This window comes from Anomalospiza imberbis, chromosome 20 (assembly GCF_031753505.1).
Source record: "Anomalospiza imberbis isolate Cuckoo-Finch-1a 21T00152 chromosome 20, ASM3175350v1, whole genome shotgun sequence".
Taxonomy (NCBI): Eukaryota; Metazoa; Chordata; class Aves; order Passeriformes; family Viduidae; genus Anomalospiza; species Anomalospiza imberbis.
In genome coordinates this window covers 4062575-4089687 of record NC_089700.1, presented here as the reverse complement: position 1 = coordinate 4089687, position 27113 = coordinate 4062575, and the positions used below count along the sequence as shown (strand labels likewise).

At 53.1% G+C, this 27113-nt stretch overlaps 1 protein-coding gene across 2 annotated transcripts in view; it reads right to left on the bottom strand.

Annotated features, from left to right (window-relative positions):
• The window catches only part of ATP2A3 (ATPase sarcoplasmic/endoplasmic reticulum Ca2+ transporting 3), a 54733-nt gene that overhangs the window by 12580 nt on the left and 15040 nt on the right, over positions 1–27113 (bottom strand). For both annotated transcript variants that reach the window (XM_068210213.1, XM_068210215.1), the window contains exons 2-17: positions 21635–21652; positions 21141–21223; positions 19816–19920; positions 18962–19100; positions 16244–16324; positions 15763–15848; positions 14770–15234; positions 7881–7969; positions 5238–5340; positions 4893–5024; positions 3979–4104; positions 2688–2906; positions 1892–2227; positions 1583–1803; positions 729–931; positions 539–624 (exon numbers count right to left, since the gene is read on the bottom strand). In XM_068210213.1, the coding sequence (XP_068066314.1) occupies positions 539–624; positions 729–931; positions 1583–1803; positions 1892–2227; positions 2688–2906; positions 3979–4104; positions 4893–5024; positions 5238–5340; positions 7881–7969; positions 14770–15234; positions 15763–15848; positions 16244–16324; positions 18962–19100; positions 19816–19920; positions 21141–21223; positions 21635–21652 (2492 nt within the window). The remainder of the gene's footprint in view (positions 1–538; positions 625–728; positions 932–1582; positions 1804–1891; positions 2228–2687; positions 2907–3978; positions 4105–4892; positions 5025–5237; positions 5341–7880; positions 7970–14769; positions 15235–15762; positions 15849–16243; positions 16325–18961; positions 19101–19815; positions 19921–21140; positions 21224–21634; positions 21653–27113) is intronic.

Here is a 27113-nt window from a genome sequence, read left to right as displayed (position 1 = left end):
GGTTGCTGTTAAATATCCCACAGTTCAGAGCAACCAATAAACTGCCTAGAGTGACCCAGCTTCTCTTGGGGTTGGGCCTTAGGTATGGCTGGACAGTGGCTTTGAGGCTCTCAGGTGCAGTTAGGAAGGAGTTTGAGCACACACGTGTCTCCATCAGAAATCCATCTTGCATTGCACATGCCATTGGGATGTGATAGCACCTGCCTTCCCCCTACCCTGCAGTTTTCACATTAGCTACAGTAATGTAACGTGAGAACAGTTCCCTTCCAATAGGGGATGAAGCACAGAAGCTACTTTCAGCTTCTCTGAATCTTTCTGAATCTGAAACTTTCACTACCATGCTGGTGGCTGCCAGAAGCAAGGCTGGAAACAGCCTGAGGGAGAGAATTTGCTTCTGTTTTAAATTCCTGTCTTCTCCACTAGGAATCTGAGAATGCTACAGCCAACACAGAGGAAAGATGGATGAAAGACCCCAACACGTGAATGCACAGCCTCACCCATCTGCTCCAGCTGTCAGCCTGTACCCCTCCTGACTCACCAGCTGATGGAAGGAGACCTGCGGTCCCTCGGCGTCGTACAGGAACCACCAGGTCGCTGCGCCCACTGTGGCCAGGCCCACGTACACTGTGGCCAAGAGAGACACCCTTACCCCAGCACCCAGAGAGGGACCTCGCCCAGGACACCCCAGGCACACCCTAAGAGTGCCCACCCACCCCGGCAGCACTCACCTCCAACGGCCAGGTAGCGGAAGAAGAGCCAGCCACTGATGAGGGGCTCCTTGGGGTTGCGGGGCTGCTTGTCCATGATGTCCAGGTCGGGGGGGTTGAAGCCCAGCGCGGTGGCCGGCAGCCCGTCTGTCACCAGGTTCACCCACAGCAGCTGCACAGGGATGAGGGCCTCGGGCAAGCCCAGGATGGCTGTCAGGAAGATACTGCAGGGAAAAAAACAAGAGATATGAAATTAGACCAGCTCTGGGCAGCCAAGGTTCTGTGTCGTGCAAGGGGGAGAGAGCATCTTGATCCAAAGCCCCGAACTGCATATCCACCCCAAGTCCTGCAGACAAACCCACAGCCTCTGATAAGGAACCTGAAGCCTAGCACTGAATTTTGCAGCTAACATTTGTTTCTGTTGCTATTAAAATGTGCTTTGCAGTTGCAACCCAACTATTGATGTCCCCAGGCCACAAAGGTTCCCATTCCCAGCACAAACACCCATGCTGAAATGCAAGGGCAAAGGATGCTCAAGTGATCCCAAGGTTGTGCTGATGTTGCTGAGGACTGGGAGGAATGGGCATGGGCAGGGATAGCTGTGACTGGGTGACAGCAGCCTGTGCACAAATATCTGCACCCAGATCAGGCACTTGCATGAGCTTAAATGGGCAATACTTTGACAGAACAGGTCCTGCAGGATGGCAGGATTGTAAAACTACAAAAAAAAAAAAAAAATCTCCCTGCCCTTGGGGAATGAAACGTGGCACCTGGGATTACCAGTTTGGGCACTACATGCTGCTGACTGCAGGTCACCTGTCCCAGGGGATGTGTCCCTGCACTGCAGCATGGTGCCCAGTGTGGGAGGCTCTCACCAAACGACCTCCCCGACGTTGGAGGAGATGAGATAGCGGATGAACTGCTTCATGTTGCTGTAGATGGCTCTGCCCTCCTCCACGGCCGACACGATGGTGGAGAAGTTGTCGTCGGAGAGCACCATCTCAGCAGCTGACTTGGCAACGGCCGTGCCCGACCCCATGGCGATGCCAATCTCTGCCTTCTTCAGGGCCGGAGCGTCATTGACGCCATCACCTGTCTGCACAAAGCCGTGGTTAGGTGTGCGAGGGATTCAGCAGGGTGGGGAGGAGGGGACAGGGGGTGGCAGGGTGTCCCCGAGGGCTCACCATGGCCGTGATCTCATTGAAGGACTGGAGGTACTCGACGATGCGGGACTTGTGCGCCGGCTCCACGCGGGCGAAGCAGCGGGCCTCCCGGCACGCCTGGCGCTGCGCCTCAGGGGGCAGCTCATCGAACTCCCGGCCCGTGTAGGCCTTGCCAGACACGTCCTCGGTCTCGGAGAAGATGCTGATCCGGCGGCAGATGGCCACTGCCGTGCCCTTGTTGTCACCGGTGATCATGATGACGCGGATGCCGGCCTTGCGGCACATCTCGATGGAGGAGGTGACCTCTTTGCGGGGAGGGTCCAGCATCCCCACACAGCCCACAAAGGTCAGGTTGTTCTGGGCAGGAGGAACACACCCCAGACCCACATTAACCCCTTGGGATGCATCCACTTCCCCCCTGCTGCTGTAACGACCCTGGGCTTCACAGGGCTTTCCCCTGGGAAGAATCTTCCAAGAGATTTCCCACCAACTGCCCCATGGATGCACTCTACAGCCCCAATCCAATGGGATGCTCCCATCCCCTCTGCTCCTCCTCGCACGCTTTTTCTTTGCTCCCCTCCTCCCCATCCCTCAACACGGTCTCCAAGGCCCTCTCAGCAGTCACTCTACAGGAAAACGTGCTCAGTGAGATGGGGCTTGTTATCCTTCAGATCAGCCCCTGAGATTTGCAGAGGAGATGAGCCATTGCACTGCCCACAGAGAACCCAGAGGGCAAATACTGCTGGGACAGCTGGGAGCGTGTGTGGAAACCCTGGAACGAGGCATTCAGCTGCTGGCCAAAGCTGCGGCGCCGTACCTCGTAGCGCACGAAGGCGGAGGAGTCGTGCAGCTGCATGCTCTCCCTGCGGACAGGCGAGTCGTGGGTGGCCAGGGCCAGGCAGCGCAGGGTGTCGATGCCCATGCCCCAGTCCCGGATCCTGCCCAGGATCTTGTCCCGCACCGGGGCGGTCAGCGGCACCTTGGCAGTGCCCACGCGGACGTGGGTGCAGCGCTCGATGACGCTTTCCGGGGCACCCTGCGGAGGACAGGAGGGCTCAGGGGCTGGAGCGAAGCTGGAGGATCGCAGGAAGCGCCAGAGCGAGGGAAGGCGCCAAGTTTGGGCAAAGGCAGAGGAAATCTCCCCAGAATTCCAGCGCGCATCCCGGCCCTGTGGCTCAGGGCACTAGATGGCAGCCTCCAACCGAGCACACCGGGATCACGAACCCACGCCAGGTCACCAAGAGCAGGATCTGCTGGAGAGCCAGCTGACTCCTGAGAAACCTACATATCCTCCCGAAATACTCCTGCCCCACAGATCCCTGCTCCGACCTGCAAGGGATGAGGGCTGCAAATCTGTGAGGGAAAAAATGTGGGCTACTCAGCGGATGCTTGGGATGCCTTTGCAACTCAGGAAAACATGTCCTTCAGCATCCCAGCCTCTCACCCCAGCCCTTCTGACCTTACAAAGGACCCTGATATTACTCCTTAATATAAAACTTCTATTGCACCTCTTAAAAAGCTCCCCTAGGGCCGCAGATCAGAGGCTTCAGAGGGTCCCAGCCTGACCTGGAGGGCAGAGTTCACCTACCCAGATAATCTCCCAGTGGGAACAACAATATCCAAATTTTCTCAGAGTCAGCGGGGAGAAATTCCACCGCATGTCTTCTCTTGGGAAGAAAATGCCCTATGAAACACTATTTTATTTCTGGCTACAGTGGAAAACTGGACATCATCCTTTGGGCATTACTGGCATCTGGAGGGTCCAAGCCTTTAATAAAGGCAAGTACCCAAATTCTGCATGAGGTCAGCTCTCCCTTGCCTCAGTACCAGCACACTCAGCACCTTTCCCCCCCTCTAAAGCATCTCACTCCCTTTCTTCCCTAATCAATATGGCAAAGACTCCCCCTGACCCCACCAGCCTACCTGCTGGATCCTGGATCCCAGGCAGCTCAGAATTTCCTCCAGAACTGCAGGAAATGCTCTGCAGTTCCGCTCACATTCCCCAGAGTGTGAGAGGAACTGCAGAGCATCACCACTGCCCTGTGCAGCAAGGGCCAGGTGCTGCTGGCTGTGAGGGGGAGGTGGGCCCTGCAGGTGCCCACCCCTACCTTGACAAACATCTTGCTGCCAGCAGAGTTGTTGCCAGGCCCGCTGGGAGTGCAGTACACGGACATGGACTTGCGGTCCCGGGAGAACTCCAGGGTGCACTCCTTCCTCATCAGCTGCTTGATCACCTGCAGGAACAGCACTGGGCTGAGCAGGACATGCCAGGGACACTGGTGCTCTCTGCCTTGGCTGGCATCCCTGCTGAGCCCCGGGGTGGGAGGAGAAAGGCAGCCACAAGAGCCACAGGGCTAAAGCTTACAAGATTTCCTTATCAGAAAAGAGTCAAGAAACTTATTACAACCTGCATAGATCTATCTGGGGAAAAACACTGGATCAGAGAGCTCTTTGAGCAAGGAAAGACATTGTAAGATCTAAAGCAGAGGAAATACAGACCCAAAATAAAGTGTGTTTTCACCCAGGAGGACAGGGAGACACTGGAGTAGGGGAATAGCCAGCACAAGATATTTTTAAGTCAAAAATAGATGTTTCCAAGGAGCAAATGTCACTGGGGCAGGCAAGGCTCTGGGCAATAGGATTTGGCTTATGCTGGAGGGTGACTTCTCAGTGCAAACTGGGCACCTAAAGATAACTCCAAACTTCCTCATCTGCAGCCAGAGCTGAGGCTATCATCTAAAGGGTCTCTCCTGCCTGAGCAGGGACTGGACTGACTTGGAGCCTCAGGAATCACCTGCTCCAAAGCTCCATGTAGGCTGGTCCTCAAGGCCCTGGCATCAGCCCCCCAGAGCCACTGTTCCAAAAACAGCTCACCATGAGAGCCTGGAAATCACATCCTTGTGCCAAATCAGTCCCTTAGATCATTGCAAATGTTTATTTGCCCAAATATCAGACACCCTAAATCCCTCCCCTCCCTCCCGTCCCCCAGTGCTGTAGCTCACAGGGGCTTCTCCCCACTCACTGAGTTGCAGGCGTTGGCTCTCTCCACCTTGGAGAGTTTGCTGAGGTCTGTGTTGAAGACATTCATCTTCTCCACCAGGCACGTCAGGGCTGTTTCAGTGGCTTCCCCCACCTTGTCATAGACTTTTTTGGACTAGAGGGCAGAAAAAAAGAGCTTAAGCTTTAGAGCACATCCTCCACATGCTGCTGCTGCCCCCAAGGATGCTGTCACCCACCACACCAGAGCATCCCCTTGGGATGAGCTGAAGCCAGGGAAGGGGATCCCAAGGGACAAACTCTACTGGCTTTGCCCTGAGGCACAGCAAGAGCATCCCCCCACCCTGTCCTGGCCCTGGTGCCCCCACACCTCATTGTAGTCCAGCGAGGAGTCATTGCAGAGGGCACAGATGGTGGCCAGCTCCACCAGCCCGTCGTACTGCCCGCACTGCACCGGCTGCTCGTCCTTCAGGCTGCGGGCAGAAAACAACCCCAACAGCCTCACACCAGCTCACGCCTTCAAATACACTTAGCTCACCCTAAACATCCCTTCTAGGGGGATACATAGCCTACATATCACTCTTGCAAAAGTGGAAGCAAAAGCCCAGTTAAAGCACCAGTGCTGGCAATAAATCCTTGGGTTCACATTTTGTACTTTATTAAATGGGGCGGCACTAAATTGCAAATAAAATATCACAGCAGGCAAATAAATTCTGGAAGTGGCCCAGAATAAGGGGGGCTGCAGAGGAGTTCAAAGGAGCAAGCAGGGGCTGCTCACAGGCTGTTGATGAAGGTGATGGACCAGAAAAAGGGCAAAGAAACTCATGTTAACATCCACCCCCTCAGGGGTTTCCATTTGCTTTGAATCCAGAGGAGCTGTGGAACCAACAGCAAGTCCCTTCTCCTCCCTGTGATGCTGTTTCACACTCCAGAGGGAACCCAAGGGAGCATTTAGGAGCAGCAGAGAGCTTTAACAGCTGCACTCCTGTGACTGCTTCCAAGCAAGTGCTGAACTGTGATCTTTGCTTCCTAAATAGCAGCTCTTTGCTATGGAAAGGAGCAGCCCTGAACACTCCAGGCAAGCCAGATGCTTCTCCTCGCCTGGTGGTAGGAATGGTAACAGTGGTTTTGAAGGAAATAAAAAAATTATCCTGGTTCCAGCAGAGGTAACTGCAGGTTAGAGCTGTGTAAATCCAGCCGGTCATCTGCTGGCTGGAAAAATAATTTGTCAGGCATTTACTAGGATCAGCTTATTCCACTGTTGGTTCCCAATGGAAAGAACATTTTGGAGCCCTTGTTACAGCTCGGGAGCGGAAAACACGGAGCAGCCAAGAAAATCTGAAAAATCTGTTTGCTGAGGGAGACGAAGCCGCACTGAGCTGTGAGCGGCAAGGGAGATCCACTGCCCCTGCCCAGAGATGCTGCCTGGCCCTGGGCTCACAGGAAGGGACAGTGGGTGGAGGAGGGAGCTGCAGACACAGCAAGCATGGCTTTTGCAGCATGGGATCCCCTGGATATTACTGGGAAGGGATGGGAGGTTACAGCCCCATCGTCAGCAGTCCCTGCAGGGTCAGACCCATGTGCTGGGAAAAACATCAGCAAAGGTGCTGCTGGCTGGGTGCTGTGTGAGCAAACCCGGGGTCCGGCAGGAAATATTCCCCTGCCAAGGCCAGCTTAAAGCAAACAAGCCTTTCAGTGCCACCAGCCCTTGGGGAAGGGGGGGTTCTCTCGCAAGCCCACACATCCCTCTTAACACACAATACAGGGACAGGGCTAAAGCAAAACTCAAGAGCAACAAGAGCTCTTAACTCGAGAGCTAAAACTCAAGAGCAACACAAATTGTTGCAGACCAACAGAGTGGTCCTGAATGCAGCCCCCAGAGGATAGGGGACTGAGCTTCTGAGGTTGGCAGGCAGAAGTTCAGACCCCGGGTCCTCCTCAATTTCAACTGAAATGCACTGATTGACACCAGCTTATGACTTGGCTCAGTTTTAAATGGAGATTCCTAGCCAAGGATCAAATTGGCTCTATAAATATTCATGAAATTAAGTCTGTGGCTGAGATGAATTACAGCTGCTCCATGGATAAGCAGAAGGGACCAGGCTGACAAATGTGTCTGGGATCACTGAGCAAAGCAAAGGGGAGCAGAGAGTGCTCCCACCACCAGCTTCTCATCTGCCTTCTTCCCAGACTCTGCCACACTGGGGGACACCACCTCCTTCCAAAAGAACAGGAATAAACAAAAACAACAGCAGAAAACCCCATGTGTGTGATAACACTTCAGAGAAAAGCCCCCAGCTTCCACTCCCTGCCCTCAGCTGCAGCTCTGCAAAGCCAATGTCTGCCCTGAGACACACCCTGCCATCAGCAGGATCATGCCCTGGGCACACCAGCCATGGGAGCCATCCCTGCTGAGGGCACAGGGCTCAGGGAGCACTTTCCTTGTGGGGTTTGAGCCATTTGCAAGTCCTCTTGAGCATTGCTGGTGGCTCCTAGACAAGCTGCCTGCCCTGCATCCTGCAGGGGTAACAGTCACTAGTCAACAGCAAAACTGTGACGGCTCCAGAAACATGGAGAGTCATCTTCAGCTGCAAAAATCCTCATCCATCACCATTCCCACATCTGTCATCTTCTCTGGTTCACAGGTGGCCTTGTTTTATTGGGATTGCTAAGCAAGGGAGAGCCAAGTGTGTGGAAGCCCCTCTGCTGAGCAGTGGGAAGGCAGAGCCAGGGTGAACACCACCCAAATCAAGTGGGACAGGAGCTGGATGTGAGGGACAGGGAAACAACTGTCCCCATGAGCAGCACAGTACAGTCAATCACCCAACACTCACAAGCCCAGTGGGTATCCCCGTGGACAGGACTGCAAACCACCATGGAAACCCCTCCTTTCTCCCCAGCTCATGGGGACCCCCAGCCGTGGCCATGAACTCGACCCTCCCATCTTCCCCCAGCTCTGCTGCCAGCCCAGGGCCACCCTGTGTCCCTGGGAAGGGGAGGGGACCTCACTCACATCTGTCCCTCGGGGGCGTAGGTGGAGCCGGTGATGTTGAACTCGTGCAGGCTGCACTGGGTGCCCTCCACCTTCTCCATGATGAACATCTGCCAGGGGGAGAGGTGGAAACAGAGCATTAGGCAGCAAATTTTTGGCACAACCCTCGTGCCCAGCCTGGAAACCCACCAGCTGGTACTGTCCCAGCTATAGCCCTGCTGGCACCAGGCTCAGGCCCATCCCTGGTCAGCCACTACTCCTGGCTGTCCCCAAATCCTTCCAGCTCTCCTCTGCCTTTTCCATGTTTGCCTCCTCCAGCTCTTTCTTTCCCTAGGAGACGAGAGATGCTGAGCCTGTCCCTAAGAAGGTGCCTGTGTTTTTCTTAGAGCAGAGAAAGAGCTGGGTCAAGGTTTCCACTCCTGCCCTGGAAAGCCTCTGTAGGGCAGGATCCGAGCAGGGGTGGCTGCCCCAGCCACCCCTTCCCAGCCAGCTCTCAGCCACCAGCCTTGTGCCTTACTGGGATCACAGCTCAGCTCAGTAAGAAAACCCCAGTGAGCCATAAAAGTCCCCCACACTCTATTTTTAGAGATTTTTGCCTTTCAAAATCCTTCCAGCTTCTCTTTTGCTGCTATAATGAGACAAATCCCTCAAACTCTGAAATAAAATTTAAATTCCCCTCTCCCCAAGCTCTCCCAGTCCCCCCTTGTCCCCTCCCAGCACAGCCCACCTTTGAGGGCAGCATCCCTGGGAGCAAGAGCAGGGCCTGACACCTGCCAAGGAGAGAGTTCAGAGATGCTTGTTTCTGCTCCTTGTTATTTATGACCCACACTGAAGCCAAAAAGCAACATAATAAATAAGCAAATGAGTAAATAAATAAATAAAACTGTTTGGCAAATGCATTTCCCTGGCTGCAGGGAGAGGCCAGGATTTAACTGGGACGCAGAGAAGTGCTGCTCTCCTCAGCTCCATGAACTTGCTGAGTGCCTCCAGAAAGCAGGTGCAGGGAAAACTGTTCCACTCCAACCTGTCTCAAAATAATTGGTTTTTTATCTGTTTATTTTCCTCTGGTTATTTGTGTTGTTCCCCAGGAGAGGGAAGCAACAGATGCTGGAGGAATCAGCAGGCGTCACTCAGCACCAGAGATGCAACAGCTCCACCCACTTACCACCCACTCCTCTGCCTTCCACGTTTCCTCTGGCAACAAACAGAGGTTAGCCTGCTATTATTATTAATTATTGCTAATAATACAAGGACACCTCATCAATGCAGCCACGCTGGCAGGTGTGAGCCTCCCCCACACAGGAGGTGTCCCCAGGTACGAGCTTAGGGCCAAGCCAAGCAATAAAGGGCATGTTCAGGGGAGCACACTCCCAGCACGTTCAGCACCAGGACACCTCAGGGAGGTTTTCTCACCTCCCTTTTTTGCAGAATTAGGTAAATCAAAGCATACATCTCCAGTGTGAGTAACTCTGAGCCCAAAACAACCTCACCATGGCTTCTCAGCTTCCCAGCTATTTGCAGATATCCATTAGCCATATCCTGGGCTAATGCCGATGCCTCAGGTTTGAGCTTTTCTATTTTTCAGATTCTGCGCTGCTTTAGTGTGTGGGTCTGAGCTTCATATCAGGGGATGCTGAGCTCTCTTCACAGAGCAGGGAGACAAAACAATTCCTTCTCTAGCTGGGGACCAAGGACAAATGATCCAGATCTCAGGCCCAAGAGCACAAACAACGTGGGCTGAAGAGAGAAAAACAAGAAGGATGGGACTTCATGGGCTGGAGCTGTAGTTGGACAATGAACTCCAATGTGCAAATGGAGCAGAACTTATAAAAGTGAGAGACCCCATGACCATTTGTCCAATTTGTGACCATTTTGGTTTATGTTGGATGTAGCCCTGACTGGGCTCTTGTGCTGCCCAAGGTGATTCCATTGAGGCCTTTTAATAAATCCCTACTTTAGCTCTGTCTAGTCTCTGTTCTAGCAGCCTTCACAAGGCATCAGTGCCCTCAGCTCCTTTCCCAGGGCCCATCATGAAGGCCCATCAGCATCCCTGAAATGTTCTGAAGAAAATAATGAGGCAAAGTGCTGCAGAAGAGGTGTCCCAGGTCCCCTGGAGGCACTGGGCTCCTCTGGCAGCTGGGTGTAAACTCAATAAAGAAAACAAATCCTATTTCCTTTGGTAACAACCCCCCCCAGAGATGACAGACCCAGAACCTGAGGTAAGGCACCCAGTCCAAGACAACATCAAAAGGAACATTCAAAGGCTCAACAAACCCATCAGGAACATTCAAGGAACATTCAGGAACCCATAAAGGAACATTCAAACCCATCATCTTTCTTTTGAGACATCCAACATTATCAACCTTCCAGAGAGCCAAAATCTCCTGGCCTCTTCAGAAAATGGACTCCTGAAACACCAACCAGACTCATTTATTAAAAAGCTGAAAGCACCCACCCTCACCACTGATGGCTTTGCCTGATATGGGCCTGTTTGTTTTCAAATGCCCATGGCTACAAAACAATTATTAGTTTCACAATAGCGTCTTTCTTATTAAAAAGGGGAAAAGGGAAATAAAAAACCCACAACATTCCAAGCTCTTTATTTTTCCATGCCTTTTTAAAAAAGGTGCTACATAACCCACAGCAACCAGAGGTTATATCGAATTTCCTGCTGCTCCCAGCTTGCGTGACTGGCCAAGCACGGGGGCAGCCAGGGCACTGCAGAGGTGTTTGCAGGGTTTCGCTGTGATCAGAGGATCACAGAATGATTTGGGGTGAAAGGGACATTAAAGCTCATCTCATCCCACCCTCCTGCCATGGGCAGGGACACCTTCCATTATCCCAGGTTGCTACAAGCCCCATCCAACCTGGCCTTGGGCACTGCCAGGGATCCAGGGGCAGCCACAGCTGCTCTGGGCACCCTGTGCCAGGGCCTGCCCACCCTCATAGGGAAGAATTCCTTCCTCAAATCTAATCTAAGTCTCTCCTCCTTCAGCTTAAAGCCATTGCCCCTTGTCCTGTTGCTCCAGGCCCTTGTCCAAAGTCCCTCTCCAGCTCTCCTGGAGCCCCTTTAGGCACTGGACAGGGCTCTGGGGTCTCCCTGGAGCCTTCTCTTCTCCAGGCTCAGCAGCCCAGCTCTCTCAGCCGGTCGATGTTTTGTCAGATTTCCAGGCTGAGAAGTGGGCAGGTTTGTGGGCAGTGGAAACAGTCCAGAGGAAATAGCTGTGTCTTAAGCAGTTAAGAGCAGAACTAAAGTTTCCATCACAAAAAATAATATAAATAATAATAGGAGGAATAGAAGGAGGTGAGAATGCTGCAGCTCAGCTGGGTGCTGCTGACAAGTCAGGCTCACAGAGGGGCTGCCCAGCCTCTTGGACTGCACAGCCTCTTGAGCAGCAGCTCCAGCCAGGGGAACACAGCCAGCAGCACCCCAGGGCTTCCCCCTGCCCTCAGCCTTTTAAAGCCACACCAGTGATTTGGGGTTTTAATGCAACAGAGAGGCTGGAAGGAAAATGTAACTACATGCTCACAAAGAGTGCACCCTTGTCCCAAAGGGTTCCAGCATCACTCTTCCTCTCCTGTCCCGTGGATCCTGCCCAGCCTGGTGCTGTATCACACAGCTGGATGCTGCTGCTGGGTATTTCTAGGAAGCAAAGGGCACTTGTGGATGCACCATCCCTGGAGCAGCACATGGCAGCAGCTGTGGGCTCGTGGGGGAGACAGGTGTGAAGGATTTATCTGCACTACTCTGTATTTTCTGTAATGCCTTTAAAAGAACTACTCATCCAGACAAGGCAGGATTGCTGTCTGGAATTGTAAGAGCTGTAACCATCAGTCACTATTCCATCAACCAAGCCACGGATCAGCATCATTTTCCTCCTGCACTGGAAGCAGCCCAAGCCAACAGGCACCCACTGGCAACTGGCACAGCCCCTGGGGACCCCCAGCCAGGTCCCCCAGTAATTAGTGACAGGTTTAGACAGACCACAGTGCTGAGCCAAGGCACAGTGCCCTGGAGATTGCACAGCAAACAGTGCCCACACAGCTCCTGGGCAGCTGCACCAGGGATGGGAGTTTGCACGTCCAGGGGAAAATAAACCCCTTTCTGCTCCTGTTCCCCCAAACACCAGCAGCCATCTCAGACAGCCAAATATATAACTAATCACCTCCTCCCAGACATGGGGTGCCAGCATCATTCCACCCATCCCCAAGCTCACATCTCCACTTTGGGTCCTGATTTTCAAATGCCACCTTCCTGTAAAATTAAGGTAGCATGCATAAAAGGCTGCTGCAAGTTTTAGGAGAGGGATTTAAACATGTGAGAGCAGAGAGAGCTGTGATGCTTCCATGTACCTTCTCCTCCTGCCAGGCTCCCACTGCTCCCAGCTCCATGGTTATTTAATGGTTGGGAGGAGGCTGTTCCTGGCCCCTCCTGCCCTGGGGTGGGGGAGGTGGTGATCTCAAAGACCCCCCAGGTGACCATACAGTGACACAAAGCACAGGTTTACTAAGTGGGTTTGTGGCTTTGTCACTGTAACCTTGGGTGGACTTGAGGTCAGAGCAAAACCACCGAAGTCTCGGCCAGCCTGGCTGGACAGGATCACAAAGTCCCCAGGAAGTCCCCAGCACAAAGCCCCTCATTTTGGGTGGCTTTGGGGGACACAGATTCACCCCTGCTGACCACTGGGTGTGTCCTGGCTCGGACAGCACCCTGGCCACGAGACCCCAGCACTGCGAGGGACCCAGAGACATGGCACAGCTCTCGAAACCCAGCTGAGGGTTTGACAGCAGACCTGAAGCCTTCCCAGAGTCACTGCAGAGCTCACAGAGCTGATGCCAGCAGCGGGACAGTGAGCAGGCCCCACTCAGCAGCACGCCCTCACCCTGTTAATGGGCAACTTAATGAAATCACGCTCAATTAATACATTTTCCCAGGTTATTGATAGGGTTTTCTGGCTGTTCAGCCCCATGGCACAGGAGCGTGTCCCGGACACGCCAACGGCTGCCCAGCACAAATATTTACCCACCTGCCACTCACAGGGCCCGGCAGGCAGCCCTGTCCTGCCCACGTCAGCACGGGAATCCCTGTCCATTAAACATTAACAGCCCAGCCTCTGTGTGCTGGGGCCAGCCCTTCTCCCAGAACTGTGCCCTGGGAGCCAGGATCCAGCCAAGTGAATAAACAGATGTTGGAATAGGATTATAGGGAGATGGGCTGGAGCATACTTTGACTTTTTAATTGCCTTTTTTTTTTTTTTTTTTCAAAGTTGCTGGGTTCATTCTGCAAATGACAATTGATGCCAAAACCCTTGTATGCCACTGCCCCACTCTGTCCCTCTCCCTGCCTCAGTACCACCATCCTGACTCTCCTGACTGTGCCACACTACAGGGGATGGTGGCACTTCCTCCCAAGCTCAAAGAGCAGACCCTCTGGTAGGAAGTGGTTTGGGTCACTCCTCCTTCTCCTCCTGCAGTGGGCAGAGCTCAGGAGACCCTCAGCACTGGGGTCACCCTGCCCTTGCTTTGCTGCATCACTGGCTCTGAAAATGGGGCTGGTGGGAGCCCCCTGCTCATGCAAGACATGGGCAGTTTGGTCCCTACTTTGTTCCAGCCCTGTCTTGTTCTGTGTCATTCACAGGGCAGGAATACCAGACATTTCCACTCATCTGCAGTTTGTGCTGAGCTAACCAGTGGCCAAAGCCTGTGGCTAGTTTGCAACACTCACAGCTCTCCACCACACTATCTGCGTGTCAGAGAGGAGGGATGTTGGCCAGGTCCTTTTTTTCCCACAGCAACACATTTTCCAAGGTTCTCCTATAAAAACAACACGCCAAAGGCATGTAAAAAGCTTTCCTGACACTCATGGATTAATGGGAAAACTGAGAAGTACTCAGATGGTCCAGGCTTTCCTAACAAGTCACCTCTCCACACGGCCAGTTATGTGGGAGCAAAACTCTCTGGTAGATGAGGAGCCTTCAAACTCTTCACCAAACCACCCCAGAGCTCCCTTCCATCAGAAATGGTTTTCATAGGTCCAGACTTTGTAATTTTGCATGGTCTAGGATTTCTCACTGGTTAGGTTAAAAACAGGGGGAAAAGAGCAAGAGGGCTGATTGCATCAGCATCTCCAGGAGCTCTGTCTCAGCGCCACATCCCAGCAGGAAGAAACATTCCCTGGAAAGTGACCCCTGAAATGAGACTGCAACACAGCACCTCCACAATGGTGTGCTGGTAAAAGTGAGTTTTCTGAGCCAAGAGAAGCCCTGATCCTTACTGACCCTGGCCAGGGCGACCTCAGGGCTTCCTATAAACCCTCTTCCCTGCTCACCCCCGCATTGCCACCATGACACAGCTCTGGTGAAGATACAGAGCCCATCATCACAGGACGGGGTGCTCTTAAGTGTGGGAAATGGATTTGTAGAGAGTTCTCAGGGCCTGACAGAAGGCCCAAACTGTGTGCATCCGTATGCAAACCTTGAGATAAGAAATGCTGACTTAGAAATGCCATGGAATAGGACAGATATTGTTGAGAGGGAAATAGAACTAGAACCAAGTTTCAAAGGATGGCCTTGCAAATAAGACTGGATACTGTGGAGAAATAGAGCTATAAAAGATGCATTGTAGTAGGACCCTCAAAGGGTAGTTTTAGATTATTAGCTTTAAGGCATCTACAGCATGGTGTGGCAAAAAGCTGACAAGCCAAGAAATGCTGGTAATTAGGAAATAACTGGCTTCTGATTGTGATGGCGTGAATTATAACATCTGTATTGCCTCACCTTTCTCACGAGACTGAAAATGGAATAAAAATTTTGAAAGGCCTCTCAGTTGCCCCATCTCTGGGCCAGAAAAGCGCTTAGTCCAACACGTAAGCATCTCCCCTGCACCTCGTGGCCCCGAGCCCCGCTCTCACCCGGCACACGGACATCTGGTTGGTGGTGAGGGTGCCGGTCTTGTCGGAGCAGATGACGGAGGTGCAGCCCAGGGTCTCCACCGAGGGCAGGCTCCTCACGATGGCGTTTTTCCTGGCCATGCGGCGCGTGCCCAGCGCCAGGCAGGTGGTGATGACGGCCGGGAGGCCCTCGGGGATGGCGGCCACCGCCAGCGCCACCGAAATCTTGAAATAGTAAATGGCCCCCCGAAACCAGGAGCCGCCGTGCACGGGGTCGCTGAAGTGGCTGATGTTGATGACCCACACGGCGATGCACACCAGGAAGATCACTTTGGAGAGCTGCTGGCTGAACTCATCCAGCTTCTGCTGCAAGGGTGTCTTCTCAGGCTCGGTCTCCACCATCTGGTTTCGGATCTTCCCGATCTCGGTGTACACCCCTGTTGCAATAACGATCCCTACAGCCTTCCCAGCTGCAATGTTGGTGCCCTGGGAAAGGAGGAAAGGAGAGAAGTGGATATGTGGGCATGAAACCTCTTGGTCTGAGCAGGGAAAAGAGTTGCTCTTTGTGAAAGGAGAACATGAGATTTTGGTTAAGGGGAAAATGGGACATCTTGGGTTTTTATATAAACCCGCCCTAAGGAGCAGGAGAGCCCTTCCTGAGAGTTGCAACCCCTTGAGGACTTGACTTCTGCCTGAGAACATGAGAAGGGAGGAAACCCAAATTTGCAATAGCTCCAGGCTCAACCACAAACCTCTTCCCCATCCATAATGCATCCTACTTGACAGAAAAAAAAAGTGCTCTGAGATTGCCCAAGGTATTCAAAGGCCTTATGTGTCACAGCCCAAATGGAATCCAAATGAAGCAGGTTCTTATTTTTATGGATTTGGGGCTCTTTTTATGCATTCAGGTCTTATGCATGCACTGCCTTTCTCTGCTCAGAGATCTCCCACATCCACCAGCCTCTGCACTTTGGAAAACCACAGGAGAGGTGGAGACAGGTGTAAGGGACTTACAGAGAAAAGCATGTTCTTCTTGTCCTGGTTGACAGCCCGGGGATCAGGGATGGGGTCAGCATGTTTGATCACTGACACAGACTCCCCTGCCAAGACAAGAGGGGAGAGATGGACCACCCACGTTCCCTCTCCAGCCTCAGCTCATCCCTGTTCCAAGCCTGCATCACACACCCCACAGCTGCTAGAGCAGCATTTTGCCACCAAACTACCTAAACATCCACCACGGAGATGTCCAATGTCCAACCCCACAAGTCACACAGGAAAGCCCCAGGCTTTGTGCTCTGCAGGAAGGAAACCCAAGCACCAGACACATCTCACCTATGCCATGACTTTGAGGACCTGGGAAAGTCCAAGCACCAGCTAAATCTTGCTCTCCCACCCTTTCCCACCCCAAAGCACTTATCCCAGCACCAGTTCCAAAACTGGCCTCCAGGAAGGCAGCAGAAGGAAGCTGCCTCTGCTCCACGAGGCCCACACGCACCTGTGAGGATGGACTGGTCGACCCGCAGGGTGGTGGAGCGGATCTCGATGATCCGGATGTCTGCTGGCACCTTGTCACCAACTGCAAGGACAAGAGCACAGCAGCTCTGTCAGGTGGCACTGGCAGGACCCAACACCCCAGGAATGGGGACAGCAAACCCTCAACTGAGACCAACCATGTGCAGGTGCACAGCACCACCCAGCCTGGAGCCATGAGGGGTGCAGCCCCTGGCAAAGGGTCCTGCACTGGGATACCTCATTTCTGCATTTACAGCTTTGTTAAAGCTTAATTTTGTCTGTAATTCACAAGTCTGTCCCCAGCCAAACCCTGGTGGTGCCCTGCCTGCTGTGCTGCATCCTCTTTCCCACCATGTCCCTGTCTCTCCTCTTCCCTGCAAACTCCCCCTGCACCCCCATCTTGCCTCTTTCCTGCAAAAAAACCAGAACATCCACATGTTGAAGCAATCTGAGCTTCCTAATACCACTCTTAACCCTGCTTCAGATTTCTCTGGGCTGACTGGAAGCTGTTAACAGTGGAAAATCTTCTGTGTCCAAGACAAACAACCATCCCTGGCTCTCCTGGCATGGCACAGTAGGCACAGATGAAAGCTGCCCCATCTATTGCCACCCAACACCACCCTCCAAGGAACTTGTGCTTCCTTAAAAAAATATTTTAAGCTGTTTTTCCCGCTGGGTTTCTTCCCCCTGGCTCTTCCTCCTGCTCCTTATCGGCTGGACACAGCCACGCTCCGACGCTTTGGAAATACTGAGGCCGAAGGAGCCCTGGCTCCCAGCCCCTCCCATCCCTTACACAACACTGCTGGCTTGGCTGCTAACGATGCTCTCAAATCCCAGACTTTAACGAGGGCTTCCTCCCGGGGCTCGTAAACCCCCCCAGAGCAGCAGGAGGGGGCTGGCGCCGCTCCACCACCCAGCCAGTTCTTCCAGCTGCAGATCCCAACGCTCCAGGGACATCAGCCAGACCCCCCCTGCTCCCTGTCACACCTGTCTGGGGGACACTGAGCTGGGGGTGCCAGCACAGACCTCCCCAAAACATCATGCACAGACTCAGACTCTGCATCTGCTCAAGGGGGCTGGAGCATCTCAGAGGAAGCAAAGAGCTCCTCTTCCCCTGGGAAAGGCAGGAGGACTTGCAAACATGATCTAAACCTGCAGAGGAAGACTCCTGCAACATCCAGGGACAGAGAGAGCCCTGGTGCCACAGGGGTGGCACTTGCTCCAGGGTGCACAGCGCCTTCTTATGCCACGGCACAGAACAGACCTGGCCTGGCCATTAGCCAGGTACTGAACGTGTGCTGATCCCCCCTGCACCACAAGAATCCCCTGAGAAAGAGAGGAAAACAGGAGGCCACTTCCTGGCCGTGGCCACTGGCCCTGCCTGAGCACCACAGGGGTCACAGCAACCAATGGAGCTGCCAGAGAGGTGCTCTGCCCGTGCTTCTTGGGAAAGGCAAAAGCTGCCTGCGCCAGGACTCACCTCCATGGCCTTGTCACAAAAGGGCAAAACTCAGCTGGGTTTGAGCAGCCTGCCAACCTCCAACCACCCCCTCCTTGTCGCAGTGTAACAGGTTTCCTGCTCCCTGCTGCCAAATTCATTGCATTTGCACATGCAAACAGCAGCCAGCCCCTCCTGCCTGTGTTGTCACCCATCCAGAGCATCACCTGGATGTCCACGGCAGGTTCAAAGCTTTTCCTCCTGGTGTGCTTCCCTGTCAGGCACCTGACAGCACCCTCACCACTTTCCATAACCTCCTAAACCTACAATTTGCTAATAATTTGCAAAAGCCCTCCAGAGAGCCCAGCTCGTTCCATTCCAGTTGCAATGCTGATTGTGCCATTAAAAAGTAATATTGGGCTGCTGATGGGCAGGCAGTATGCACTTGATTTGGGGAAAGATGGCAGAATTTTATTAATAATTCATTAATTTAATTAAAGGCCAGGTCAGCAGCTGGACTGCATTGTCAGAGCTGGCTTGGGAGTGCTGCCAGCTGATCCAGCTGAGGATCTGGCTGGCTTGATCCTCCCTCCATTATTTTTTTATTCATCTTCCAGCTGAAGCCCAACTAGAAGACATAAATAACAGCAAGCTGGCTGGGCACGGGAGGGATTGCAGCATGTTTCCACCAGCAGGGCCACGAGGAGGAAAGGAGAGGATTAGTTTTGTGGCTCTTGGGGTTTACGGCATCATTTTAGGAGCAAACAAAACAGAATAATTGGAATGAACCCTCCTCAGCTCTGCTGGGGCAGGCAGCAGACCCCCAGGCAAGCTCTGCTGAATGTACAGCTCCAACAGAAGGGCTGGGGGGTACAACCCACCCAGAGGAAAAAGCACCCTGCAGCTCGTCCCCTCTGCCTGTCACCCTCCCAAGGAACCTCCCCACACAGGTGCCTGCAGCAGCACCCAGCACTGGCCCTTCACCCACGCCTTGTCCAGGGATGTGTGTGGGAGAGCTGCTTCCAGAAACAGGGAATCTTGGCAGAAAATTAAGAGTTCTCCTAGTTCTTCCAGAAAAAGGGGAAGCCCTCCCGAGACACAAAACCTGCGTCAGAAATTGATTTTTTTATCCCTTTTCTGCTGCTCTCTACTGCCTGATGCTCAGGTGAAGCCTTGGCAGGCTGAAGAGCCTCAGCTTTGGGGTCCCCCCAGCCAGTACCACCTCCCCATCCAACACCACGCTCTGGGGGGGTGGCACCCTACCTGCCACCTCCACGATGTCCCCAGGGACGATGTCGCGGGCGCGGATCCGCTGCACCCCGCTGCGGTCGGCGCGGATCACCTTCCCCATCTCAGGCTCGTACTCCTTCAAGGCCTCGATGGCACTCTCAGCATTTCTCTCCTGCAAGCAGAAAGGAGCAGAGCTGTTGGTGTTAGAGCTGCTGGTGCCAGCAGGCTCCTTCCCCACCCTCTGCAAAAACAGGAAACCCCAAACCCCATCCCTGGCTTTGGAATCCATTTACACCACGGATGGGACAAGCACCTTCAGCCTCTGCAGAATGATTCCTGCTGGTTTAAACCACCCCAGATCCTGGACCTTTGGGGTTGATCATCTCATTCTTGGTTTGAGAAGCAGTATATCTCAACCAACTGTATTTTTCCCCATGCGGCAACCTCACCTCAGATCAAGCTGCAGATAAATAAATGGCCTTATAATGAATAGGGAGAAAAGAGGAGTATCACTGGCTGAAGTGTTTGCTCATCCCCCTGGAGGGACACAGTGAGGTGAGGGGCAGCAGCCACTGTGGCTTTCTGGTGGACAGAGCAAAGACCTTCCCTTGGAAAAATGCATTTGGCCCTGGGCAGGAGACAAGCAGTTTTTGCCTGGATAAGTGCAAGATAAGCTCCCACCTATAAGAATTGCCAAGGAAAGACTGAAAGAACGAGCCAAGAGGCAGCCAGCAACTGAGCATATGTGCAGAGGCATGGGGAACCATGGCCAACATGAAAATTGAACCTTTGGAAAATGAGTTTCCAGGGGCATGAAGCAACCAGACATTTAGATGAAAGATCTGAGCCACGTGGAGCAGAGACCCCGAGGGCAGGCTGTGCCTTACCTGCCACACACCCACCACAGCGTTGGCAATCAGGATCATGATGATGACAATGGGCTCCACAAACGCCGTCGTGGTCTCCTCTCCTTCTTCAAACCAGGCCAGGATCTGGTAGCAAGAGGAAAGAAGGAGCAGAGTGTGGTTCAAACAAGAGCAGCAACATTTTAAGAAGGATGATGGAAACAAGAGCCAAACAAGGTGGTTATTTGCTGCAGAGGAAACAACCTGGAGGTGACCAGACCCACAGGGCTTGGTCAAAGAGTGGAATTGCCATATCCCACTGCTGGAGCCTCCACTCCTCTGCTGGGATAAGCTGAAGCAATGAACAAGTGGGGCTGGAGCAAACAGCTATGCAATGCCTGAATGAGTGTCTGCACCAGGAAAGCCTCTCTCTTTGTGTTTAGTGCTCCCATGGGGAGAGCATGGCCATGAGCTGATGAATGGAGAGACCAGGCAGCACTGCAGCCCCTCCTGGGCAGGTCAGTGATGCAACACGAACAATCAGTGCAGTAAGAGCAGCTCTGCAGAGCAGGGACTGACCTTGTGGCTCCTACCACCCTGAGCCCCCCTCTCCATCCCACAAAGGCCTCATACCATAGTACAAATGAAGCACACACACAAATAGTTCCACTCCATTTAACTGCTCATCGACCTGCACTGTGTCAACACAGCAACACCTCTCTGCTCTGTCACAGAGGCACTGGCACAAGGACCTGACCTCTGGCACAGGGCTTTCACACCTGCTTTACCTGTTCACTTCACTGCATGTTGTTTTGGGAATGTATTAAACCCCACAAGGGACCAGCCTTCCCCCTTATCTACCCGTGGGTCACACATCCTAAAGGAAGAGACAGGTGTCTCAGCTTTGCCATCCTGCTGCCAAATATACAAAAAAAAACCCCCAAAAAAACCCCAAAAAACCCAAAAAAACCCCAAAAAACCCAGTTGTTCTCCAGCACCTTGGTGGGAAACATCTCCTCATGCAGCAATGCTCCCAAAGTAGACTGTGGGCAAAACTGAACTGACAGTTCAGTGCTGTGCACAGCAAACCAGGCTCAAATCATCAGCCTGGAACAGCCTCGTGTAAACAGAAGGCAGCCCACGGAGCAATTTGATATCACTTTTGGTGCTTTTTGATCAGCATTACTGAAAAATCCTCCAGCCTCATCTTTAGGCAGATGCAGTGATATTGCCACTATGTCCTAGGAACCACTGCTCTGCTGCTGCATCTCCTTCATGCCACAGGCATCTGCCCTCCATTCCTCCTTGGATGTCACCTGAGGCTGTGGGTGCCCCAGAAAGTGCCACCCCAAGCTCTGGGTACTCACAAAGGACAGAAAAGCTGCCATCAAAAGGATGCGGACGAGTAGGTCTTCAAACTGCTCCAGTACCAGCTCCCAGAGGGACTTTCCTGGTGGGAAAACATGAAGCCAAGCACAATCAGTGCTCAAAAAATCCCCAGAAGACAGGTAGACCTCTGAGGCCCTAAGACCCCAGAACCCAGGGCTGCTCTGGTGTCCCTTGGCCGTGGGCACCGGTGAAGACATGCAGCACTGCAGTGGGGGCTTCTCTCTAAAATGAAATGCTTCCATTTCTGGCACTGCCTTGCTTTTACTGGGCCTGTTTTTAACTACCAAAACCAAATCCTCTGTGTTTTTATTCACAAAGGTAGCCTCACCACCACAGGGAAATTCTACTGTCGGCCCAGCTTTCTCTGGGATTAAAACCAAGATTAAAAGACCCCAAAGATTCCCTCTTCTTTGTCCCCAGCACACTCCACCCAGACTCAAGGCATGTACTACCACCCCAGCCCATGACTTACCTTCTTCTGCAGGGAGCTCTGTGGGTTTTCATCAACAGCCCAAGGAGCACAATACAGCAACAAATGATAAAAATAAAAAGATCATTAGTGATTTGGACCCAGACTAGCAACCCCTTCCCTTATGCCCAGCAGTTCACTCAGTACCCCAAAATGCAAATTCTTCTGCACAAATTCCCACATCAAGGCAGCTTGTCCTCAAACTTCTCAGTCCAACACCAAGTAAGCAACCCTGGAAACATAATTTCCCTGCTGCAAGTGGCTGCCGCAGCATTTATTCCTACACTCAGCCTGCCTAAAAAAATATTCTTCAGGAGCTGGCCTCTCCAAATCCAAGACACAGAAGTCTAACCATCCCATAAAATGCCCTGCCAGAAACCCAATACAACCCCTCTGGGGACTGTAACTTTCAGACCACATTTCCTATTAATCTGTTGTACTTTACAGCTTGCAACGCTCTAGGAAACAAATCCAAAGGTGATGCTCAGCTGCTCCAAGCTGCCCTCCTGAACACACCCCAGTGGGTGCAGAGCCTCCATCCACCCTGCTCCCAGCCAAACACAAACCCAGACACCTGCAGAACCTGAGAGAAGCCCAGAAGCTCCCAAGCACCCATCACAGTTTGCCCAAGATTCCCACATGCCCAGGAGGTGACCATGACCTTCACATGCAGCGATGGGTCCCACGACCACTGGACAATGTGATGCTCTAAGATTTTAGCTTTTGTACTTTCCATTTATTTCTAATCCTGCGGTTCTTCAGTGTATAACTCTAAACTCCATACACAGTGTTAGCTACAGCTTTCCCATTTTGGGCAGACACAGTAATTCCTCTCCGGGCCTGGCAATCAAGGACACCTCACTGCCTCAGGCCCTGAGAGATGGAAACAAAAGTGAGTTGGGGGAAGCAAACTTGGGGTAAATTACTTCATTGCCTGAAGCTGGAATTGGAAGATTAACCCCAATATGCAAATGCACCAAACCTACAAAAATATGAAAACCTGTGACCCACCGTCCATTTTGGGTGTAGCCCCTGGAGGGCTTCATCTGCCCTAAATGTACGTGAAGGCCCTTCAATAAGTATAAATATAAATAAACTGCTTTTTATTCTCTTAATTTTGTCTGGCCTCTGTTTTTAGGTAGTCTCAAAAAGGTATCAATACTGAAACCCTGGTACCCTCCAAGGGAATGAATCCTCCTGCTCCTGGGCCACAAGGGGTGTGCTGGCCCTGCTGTGGGCAAGGTTGGGCCCAAGACTGTAAGGTCCTCACCCAGGGAGGGCTCAGGAGTGACCCCCCTGATTTTGGTGGCTCATGGGGTTTTGTCTCCATTTGCCCCCATTAGAATCCCAGAGTGGTTTGGGTTGGAAGGGGCCTTAAAGCTCATCCAGTGCCACCCCTGCCATGGGCTGGGACACCTTCCACTATCCCAGGTTGCCCCAAGCCCCATCCAGCCTGGTCTTGGACACTTCCAGATATGGGGCAGCCACAGCTTTTCAAGGTAACCTGTGCCAGGCCCTCCTCATCCTCACAGGGAAGAATTCCTTCCCAATGTCCCATCTAACCATACTCTCTGGCAGTGGGAAGCCATTCCCCTTGTCCTGCCACTCCATCCCTTTTCCAAAGCCCCTCTCCAGCTCTCTTGTAGCCCTTTTAGGCACTGGAAGGGGCTCTGAGGTCTCCCCAGAGCCTTCTCCTCTCCCCACATCTCTCAGTGTACTTCTGCACCCCATGGGGGTGACGAGAAACAGGGGGCAGCTCTGGGTTAATGGTTAGACTCAATGAACTCAGAGGTCTTTTCCACCCTTAACAATTCTATGATAAAACAAGATGTTTCTCCAACTCCTTGTGTTTCTGGGAGGGAACAAGAGACCAGATGAGTCCAAGAGGAATCAGCCCGAGGTAGACACTGATGCCCCACCACTGTGGCTGTCTCCAAACACCCCCAGCGTGGAGCCCTAAGTGAAAGCAGGAAGTGAAACCTGCTCATCTGTCTTCCATCACCTATTTTCATTCAGAGGAATTAAAAAAAGAAACCAAACCAAACCTACCTTCACTAAACCAACCAGTGAAAACAAGAAGCCTGAATGTGTTCATGCTTCAAGCTGTACCAGGTCCTCAGTCCTCACAGACACACCCACTATGAGCTGTTTCAAACCCACATTCCCCCTGGGTCAGGCTGCTCTGGTCCCCTGCCACTGTGAGGAGCAGACCAGTACACAATGCCTAAAATTATTTTTATAGCAAAGAAAAAAATTAATCTTGGAGCACCTTTAGTGTGTCAACTCACTCTACAGAGCGTGTCAGAGCTCTTGTCCTTTCACAGCTCGCTCCTCTCCACCCCCAGCTTCCTCTCCCCAGCCCAGAGAGCCTCCAAAATTAAAAGTAGAAGAGATCTGCTGCTATTTCCATCCAGACTCCACTTCAAAGGGTGCAAGGTGAGAGGGCTGAGGGCAGGCGGGTGCCCTGGGGGGGGCAGCTGGGGGTCCCACAGGTTTTGGCTCAGCCAGGGTGCCCCGGGCTGACTTTCCACCCTGAGCAGCCACCTGAAACACCACAGCGCTGCTTGCATGAAGACTGGCAGCAGCGCCAAACACAGAGCCAGGGCTTTGCATGAGATCTTGATTAAAGCACGAAGAGGGGCTTCTGTGAACTCAGGAAACACGTGCACTGGGACAGGCAGCTGAAACACTGCGGTGGCACAGTGACACTGCCATCGCTGTCACCAAACCTCAAACGCAGCAACGCTGCTGCAGGCACCTCCCAAAGCCCCAGGTTTGAGTACAGTGATAACCAGGCAGCTCCCTGCTGTCAGTGACTCCTTCCACCACTCTTCAAGTGGCAGCTCAGCACCAAACACATAGAGACAAAGGGCTGGAAGTCACAATTAGCCCACAGTTTTGGGTGTGAACTGATAAAACCACGCTGGAAAACAGGAAAGTTTGGGGCTGGAGCTTCTTCCTGACACATCCAAAGTCCCACTAGAAATAAGAGGGTTTGCTACTCCCCAAACCCCAAGTTCTGTGTCAGTCAGCCCCATGGCTGTGCAGCCATGTCCCATCCTGCTGGGAAACCCACCACTGGCAGGGAACAAGCAAAATCCCAAATCTGTCATTCCCTTGGGACAACATGGCAAGTGCAAACAGGCTGAAATGGAAACTCCTGGCTGGCACCTGAATAGCCCCTTTCTTTGAATGGTGGCTCAGCACAGCCACCAGCCCTGGGCACGAGCTCCCTGACACAGCCAGAACACAAATGCAGTGACACCATCAAGAGTGGAAAGTGGCAATGGTGGCTCAGAGAATCCCAAAATGGGTCACCCACATGCACCATAAATATCCAGCTCCCCCAGCTGAGCAGTCCTGTCACAGGACCTGCAAGCTTGTGGACATATCTGTGGCTCCTCTGCTCCTGCTCTTCTGCATGGACGCTTTGGAGAGCAGAGCCAAGAAAGGGGAGCTATCCCAAGGGATGGTGGGAGCCTGGATGTCACAGGGCCACTCCCCCAGCGAAAGAGCACTGTCCCCTCTGGGTTAAGGCACCTCCAGCCCCACCACCTCAAAGGGCTTTGCCTTGCAGGGACACATCCACAGCTCCAGGGACTGCTGGGCATTTACAACTTGCTCTGAGCTTGTCACATCATGACATCTCTCCTCGCTGTGCCATCACATCATGTGGTGACGTTTGGCCCATACCAGGCTGCAGAATATCCAGACAAAATGTTCTAAGGGCATGCAAGGAGCCCGGCCACCCTGGGCAGACGTGGGGCTGGCGTCGGGCTATTTTAGCAGGAGCTTAATCTCCAGCTCCTGCCAACTCAAACAGGGCTGGCAGCCCACGGGCTGGCGCCTGCAGCATGGCAGGGCACGGGAATCAGGTGATGAAAAGGTAAATAAACACCGGTGCCACCCAGGAGCACAAGCACAGGCGGCTGCCCCGGGGCTCTGTGACAGCCCCCGTGTCCCCGGGGGGACCCGGCCCCGCTCTCCTGGCCAAAGCAAACACAGACTGGGACAGGGTGGCACTGGGGGGAGCTTCAGGGAGATGTTTAAGTTTCTTCTGCTGTAACAGGAGCAAAAATCCCTGGAGCACATCCCTACAGCAGCTGGTGTTTCTCCATCCTGCACTGAGGCGCTGCATCCCACTCTGCTTTGGGGAAAGCGAGGAACAGGGTGACAATCTCAGAGGCCAGCACGTGGCAACGCAACCCCTGGTTCATATTCGAGTCCAAGATGCAATCCATAACAGCAAACATCCTGCAAGCTGAACACTGAAATTCCATTTTCCCTCACCATTTCAGTAGCTTCCCTTGGATAAAATCAGATTTCCCTCATGGGAAACACTTCTGCCCCCCAGTGATGTGGGAGGAGCATGATGCCCTCTGGGAGAATAATGATGAGCACCACATCCAGTCCCAGTTTCTGCTCTAAATAACTTAATTCAAGCTATATTTCTATGTTGTGATCATTTCTTTTCCCCCTGCCTTTAATATATTTTCCCTTAAGCAGGGAAGGGGAAATAGATGAACAAAATAAAGGATGCATCCAATTCCTTTGGATTTTGCTGACAGGCAGTAAAACAGTAGAGAAAAGGGCAAGAAAACCCTAAAACAACCCCAGCTGGGAGAGCAGCTCCTGTCCTGTGACATAAAGCAGGAGCCCAGGCAGGGCTGCTCTGGGATCCTTCCACCATCCCACAAGACAGCAGGCAGGATAAACTGTTATTTTAACTGGCTGCCTTTCCCAGGGCCGGCTGCATGGGAAGGATCCCATCCTGCGGGGATGTCTGCTCTGCCTCACCCCCGCTGACAGCCAGCACTGCACACCTCCACTCCCCACGGGCAGGACAGGCTTTGCCGGGATGTTTCAACACACACTCAGCCCATAAATCCCACCCGAGGATGGAGAGTGGGGCTGCTCCTCATCCTCGAGGTGAGAAGTGTGAAAAGCAGCGTTTGGGAGCCGTGTGCCTGGGTGTTCCAGCCTTATCTGGGATGCAAACACTCAAAGCCTAATGGTGCTGATGCTCCCAGAGGACAAAACGCAGCGATCCAAGTGCCTGGCTGGGTGAGACTTCAACTCGGCTTCCCTTTCTGCACGGCTCCCGAGCACCGCAGCGGCCCCGGAGCCGGCCCTGCACCTCCCGCCTCGCCCATGTGCCAGGGCAGGGCGGCTCTGCTCGGGCACAGTGGCACCCGCAGGGTGCAGCTAAAGGGACCGTGCCTGCTCCAGCTTCTGCCCGGCCTCTGCACCACCGTGGGGCAAACACACCCCAAAGCTCGCTTAGCCTTTCACCAGAAAAACCCCAAACGTTAAACCCCGTCAGCCAAGCGAGACCCAGCAGGGCGAGGGGCTGTCCCGGGGCACCCCCTTGGCACGGGGGTCACGGAGCCCACCCACGCATGGAAACCACAGCCCTGGGCGGGCACAGCTGCAGCGAGAGCGTGTGAGCCCCCAGACCCGCGGCATTGAGCATTTCCAGCCG